Source organism: Tupaia chinensis, unplaced genomic scaffold (genome assembly GCF_000334495.1).
Source record: "Tupaia chinensis unplaced genomic scaffold, TupChi_1.0 Scaffold000280_1, whole genome shotgun sequence".
Classification (NCBI taxonomy): Eukaryota; Metazoa; Chordata; class Mammalia; order Scandentia; family Tupaiidae; genus Tupaia; species Tupaia belangeri.
In genome coordinates this window covers 1,982,805-1,988,804 of record NW_006159763.1, presented here as the reverse complement: position 1 = coordinate 1,988,804, position 6,000 = coordinate 1,982,805, and the positions used below count along the sequence as shown (strand labels likewise).

Genomic DNA, 6,000 nt, shown 5'->3' with positions numbered 1-6,000 from the left:
TGAATGGATTGAAAAACTGTGGCACATATGCTCTATGGAATACTATTCAGCCATTAAGAACAACAAAACCCTGGCTTTTGACAGAAAGTGGAAGAATATGGAAGATTTACTGCTGAGTGAAGCAAGCCAGGCTGTGAAGGAGAGTCACTGTATGTCCCCACTTAATATATACCGAATGTCCGCACTCTATAACTGAAACTGACAGGCTAAAGGATGTACAAACACAAGGGGTGGATGTGAATGCCAGTTGTGGTGTGTGTAAAGGAGTGGGGCCTGGGGAAAAACATTTGAAGGAGGGATACAAAGACAGCATTGTTGAGACAGGGAGGTAGTGTTACTATATTCTGATCAACTCGACCCGGGAGAAATGTTCACATATTAGAATGATCACCTTGTAAGCTAAATAATGTGATTGAATGTATTTAAAAATGTAAATAAAAATAAATAAGTAAAAAAAATTAGATTTTTTAAAATTAATTAATTAATTTTTTTTTTTTTTAAAAAAGAAGATTCCGTTACTCCTGGGCCTATGCTTGGGTCTCTTCCTCCAGATCCTTGCTGTGAGGGACACTGCCACAACACACGGCCTCTCAGACCTGTTCCCCCACCACCTCCTAGTTCTCAGGGCCACCCCTGGCTGGGACATTGTTGGGGCCACTGGGAGCAGGTACCGCAGAGAAGACATCTAGCAACCGCCGCGTCTGGCGCCAGAGCGAGGCCCAGATTACATAAAATCTCATATGCCGAGCACACAGCCCTGTTCTGAGGTATGGATGAAGTGCTCAGTCAGCGGCTCGCTGAGTGGACTTAGGGACAATTTTGATAAGTTAACCTCACACTAAGCCGTGTGAGAAGGGGGGCTGATCCAGAGTTTGGATTCTCTCACTCCACTGCTTCCTGGGCCAGTGAGGGGCCAGGAGGAAAGGTGCCAAGGACGTGCCCATCGCTGGCAAGACCAGGCTCAAGAGCCCACATATCCATGCAGGAGGGCCCATGCTGTCAACTACCTTCCTGTGGCCACAGTCTCACCACAGGTCCCACAGGATGGAGGGTCACAGGGCTTGCTCTGCGAGGTGGGCTGGGGGTGCGGATGGGCAGTGTGGATAACGCCCAGCACGGATTCATTGGGTCTCGTACCTCAGCACAGGGCCGCTTCTGTGCCACGAGACTTACACGCAGTGAGAGTGACCATGACGATGGACACACCGTCCTGACAATGACAGGCGCGGCAGTCACCCGGCCAGCTCGGCACAGCTCACTGTGTGCTGCTCATGGGGCCCTGGCGGGCCCACTTCTAGAAGTAAGAGAAGGGCGAGTAAGAGAAGGGCAAGCAGTTCTTCTGAACCCAGGTCTTTGTAAAATATTTTAAGATGGAAACAAAAGACATGTACAAATCTATTTAAACAGTGTCTTAGTCTGTTTCTGCTTTTCTAACAGAAATATCTGAGACTGGGTGTTTAATAAAAACAAAAAAACCAGGAGTTTATTAACTCATGCCTCTGGCAGCTGGAAAGCTCGAAGGCACAGGCCTGACATCTGGCTGGCCTACACCATGGCCAATGGAAGCAGAGGAGGGCAGGTAAGTGCAGAGATGTCTGCTCGCTCGCTCTCTCTTTCATAGCAACCATCTCTCATGAGAACCTCTCCTTGCTACATCTAGAGCTCACGGGGACATCATTCATCTTTTCACGCGTGTGGCCTCCATGGTGCCGTCACCATTTCCCTCTCCTAACACCAGATTCTAAAACATGAAGCTTTGAGGTACACACCAGGATCCAAACCATTACAACCAGTAACAATAATACTAGTTTTCTAACACAGACAATTGTTAGTCTATGCATTATATAGAGCACCTTCTAAAATCAAATCATTGTTTAGTATCGGCTTCATCACAGCAGTGAAAATAATCAAACAGGCTACATACCCAACCACAGGACAATGAGGACATGGACTATGCCGTGCCCACGAGACTGGCTATTATATACTCAGAAAACATTTTTTCACAGAATACTTAACCGAGAAAAAACTTAGAGTTAATATGAAAAATATCATTTTAAGACTATATTATGTAATTAAAACCAAAACCAGGCATAGGTTTTGGTTTAAGTATGTTCAATTTTGCTTAAAATATATACATGCATGTACACATGCACACACACCTGTTTGGTTCTAAGCAAAGAAGCGTGAAAGGCCAAACAACGAATAGTATAATGTGGCTCTCTGGGTTTATGGGTAGTTCTATTTTCTTTTTCACATTTCTCTATTTTATCTAAATTTTTGATAAGAAATGGGGTGGGATAAACTAAGACACAGTAATTTTCTTTAAAAAAAACCTTGTCTGTGGGCCTGAACACCATGGGACATGTGTTTTCTTTTCTTTTTCCTAAATCGAACACATGTAAGAGGCAGAGAAGCAGGAGGCAGCCCCAGTGTCCCTGAGCACCTGATCCTGGATCCGCTCCGAGCAGCCTGTGGAGAAAGTCAGATCCCAAGTTCTCGGTAAGCACGTATCACACAGAGCAGCATTAAACTGCGCAGCAGTCCACATGCAGAGGGCTCGGAGACTGGCTTGAAGGGGCCCCAGACTAGAGCACACTACACAGGGAGACACACACAGACAATGTACTCGCAGGGGCTAAGAGAGTGGGGGGGGGGCGTTCTTTTGACTTCAGGCACGTCGACCATGACACCTTTCCACTCGGTGACTTCTGACCTTTAAGGATTCAAAGCTTTAGTGTATTAGTACATTACCCCTTTGAACTCTTAACAATGAAATGATGACTATTCCAATTTTTAAAAATGAAGAGCTATCAATGCCTCAATTTACATTTTTAGAAGGCAAGGTGTGGGGCCAGCAGGTGGCGTGGTGGTTAAGACGCTGGACTCCCACGTGGCTGACTACAGTTTGAATCCTGGACCTGGTGGTTTGCTTCCTAACTTTCCCTCTCTTTCTGTCTCTCTCTTCGGTGAGCATATGTGCCCTATGGCAAAAAAAAAAAAAAAAAAAAAATTTAAGAAAGAAAGAAGGAAGGAAGGAAATACACACATAATTTTAAAAAAGAAGGCAGGACCAACAGATGGTGTAATGGTTATATCACTGAACTCCCATGTAGTCAACCACAGTTCAAGTTCCAGACCTGGTGGCTTAAAACTCATGCCAGGAGCATGTGCAAGCATGACCAAAATCCCAAGAAGAAAATGGAGGAGAAGGGACTGTGGCGTGGCCATTCCCCCAAGGCGTGATTTCTTGCTTTCTGTCTCTCTGCCTCTCTCTGTCCCTCTGGCAAGCGCACACGCCCTATAGCAAGAACCTCTCTCAAAAACACAAACAAAAAGGCACACACCGTTATGTACACACACATGTAGATGCAGAAAACATGTCAGAAACATACATAAATAACTTGTAATGTGGTCACTGAGGGGGGATCTGAGGGAGAGGGGGAGGTCAGGAATGGATCTGACTTTCCCCTTAAGCCTCTTCAGATAGTCCCGATTAATTAAGAAAAAGAATCCTTTGTACAGTCCACTGGACCAAAAGAAAAATACAGAGGTATCTTGAAACCTGAATTAGAAATCACTCCTCTAATGTTTTGACAATTAAAAACTAGATGTGGTATCACAGAGCCTTCTGCAAGTCAAACTATATGAGTTCTCCTTCTTGGCTCTTAAATAAGTTTTAAAAACAAGAAGCAACTTCTCTGCTTCATAAGCTGGCTAAAACCATTTAGATCTTTTCTAAGAAAACAGACCGAGTCCTTCAGAAGATCATGCACTGCACTTACTGGATTGTCAGGGAAGTCAGGACATATTTTTGCAAAGAAAACCATAGAAAATATGTCAATATATTAGATAACCTAATATAACTCACGCATCAAAATGATGTCTCTCTCTTAAGAGCACAGAACTAGAAAACGCTCCTGGGACAGCTCGTGGCCTGGCAGTTGATGTGCTGAATCCCACATGGCCAACTGCACAGTTCGGGTCACAGACCAGTGGCTTGAAAAACACACCAGGAACATGTGCTCAACATCCCAAGAGGAGAGTGGAAGAGCTGGGACTGTGTTGTGGCCATCCCCTAGTGGTGATTTCTCACTTTCCCCTCTTCTCTGTATGTGTGTCCCTCTCTCCAGTGAGTACATGTGCCCAATAGCAAATTTTTAAAAAGATAAAAGAAAATGTTTCTGTTGCTATTCCACCCACAGGAATCAAGCAGAGGCCCTGGAGTCCCAAAGAACAACTGACGTTTCGACTATAGAAATTTGTCACCATGAGTTAAAAAGGGCCAAAGCCACAGATATTGGCCTTCTTTCCACTTTCTCACATACCTGAGTTTTAGAAACTCAGTATTATACTTTCTTTAAGTACAACTATTACTAAAGTGGTACTGTAAGTATAGAAGGCTTTATTATTATTTCTTTCCTTTCTTTAAGTACAACTATTACTAAAGTGGTACTGTAAGTATAGAAGGCTTTATTATTAGTCTTTCCTTACTTACCTCAATCAGGTGATAAGGCTACCGAGCGTTCAATACTAACTGTTCTGCTTACCACTGGGATAACGTGGGTGACTCCATCTCCACTGTCAATGACTATCCCTGTTAGCGTACGTTCGCCAACCTGTCGAGATGTCCAAGACGCTGCTAAGGCCAGCACTGCCTAGAGAGAACACAGAAACACTGACACACGGGACTTTCTCTAGAGTCTTCTGCCTGCTTGTTCCTGGTAATAAATACAAGTAATTCTTTCCCTTCCCCATCCTTTATCTAACTTCCCCTCAACAATATTTCCATTTCAATTTGGATGACACCATAAAAATTGTGTACTTAAAACTCTACGAGTCAAGTTTCCAATAAAGAGACCTGAATTCTTACCAAAAAAGCCAGTGAAAAGGGGACTTCAGGAGGCCAACAGTTGGTGTAGTGGTTGAGGCGCTAGACTCCCAAAATGGCCAACTACAGTTCAAGCCCAAGATCTAGTGTCTTGAAAATTGTACCCAGTATGTGTGCCTGTGAACCCAAAATCCCAGGAGGAGAATGGAGGTGAAGGAACTGCAGCATGGCCATCTACCCTGGGGTGGAGAGTGATTTCTCACTTTCCCTCTCACTGTCTGCCTCTCTCCGGTGAGCACACCCACCTTATGGAAAAACCTAAAAAAAAAAAAAAAAAAAAAAAAAAAAAAAAAGAATTTTATTATAGGGTCATAAGACTCCAATTTTTCATTCACTGCTTCCCAGTGTGAGGTCATACACTGACTGCAATAAAATCACTGTGAACTTTTTTAAGTACTGGTTACTAGACCTCACAACCCCAAATCCTAAGCCACTAAGTCCAGTCCACCGGTTGCCAAGAGCGGCAATTCTGCTCTCTGGGAGACGTTGGTAATGTCTGGGCTGTTTCTCCATGCCACACCTTTAGGGGCTGGTGGGAGAGCTACTGACTCCTGCACGTGGGGGCCAGGGTTTGGCTGCAGCACACAGGATAGCCACGCGACAAGACAGAACTGAGGCTAGAACACCCTGGTCTAAGGTGAGCAACGAGACTTTAAAAATACTCTGCAGGTGAATTTGAAGAACAAACTACTTTGAGAACCGCCTGTCCAGTGTCCTCTAAATATTCCCCTATTCCATGGAACACACATAACCTAGGGGAGAGGATCAATCTGTGGTTAAATAACTTGAAAGTGCCAGAGTAAACAGACCCTCTCAAAGCTCTGAGCTGTTACTCTGCTAACATGCACTGAATACAGCACCCCCCCAATTCACTTGCTCCCCACCTTTTACTTAGAAGGGAATAGTGTTGTGCAGAAAACATTAAAGAAACACCCAGCTCGTTTGTTCCAAAAATTTCAATCTTTTACAAAAGGTAGAAAACAAATAATAATTAAAAGCAACCCATAAAACCTTGCACCAAGAACAAGTAGCTTCAGAAGAAGCTCTGAAGTTCATGAATCCAGAGTCTCTCAGATGCAAGACAGAACACCAGCACAAGAGCCCACAGAAGA

At 44.1% G+C, this 6,000-nt stretch overlaps 1 protein-coding gene and 1 pseudogene across 3 annotated transcripts in view; both read right to left on the bottom strand.

The window, feature by feature from the left end:
* Positions 1-1,192, bottom strand: part of LOC106735039 (protein BEX4-like) — a 3,308-nt pseudogene extending 2,116 nt beyond the window's left edge.
* ACTR3B (actin related protein 3B) overlaps positions 1-6,000 on the bottom strand; it is a 76,741-nt gene that overhangs the window by 39,859 nt on the left and 30,882 nt on the right. For all 3 annotated transcript variants that reach the window (XM_014588499.2, XM_006150244.3, XM_027772538.1), the window contains one exon: positions 4,548-4,655. In XM_014588499.2, the coding sequence (XP_014443985.1) occupies positions 4,548-4,655 (108 nt within the window). The remainder of the gene's footprint in view (positions 1-4,547; positions 4,656-6,000) is intronic.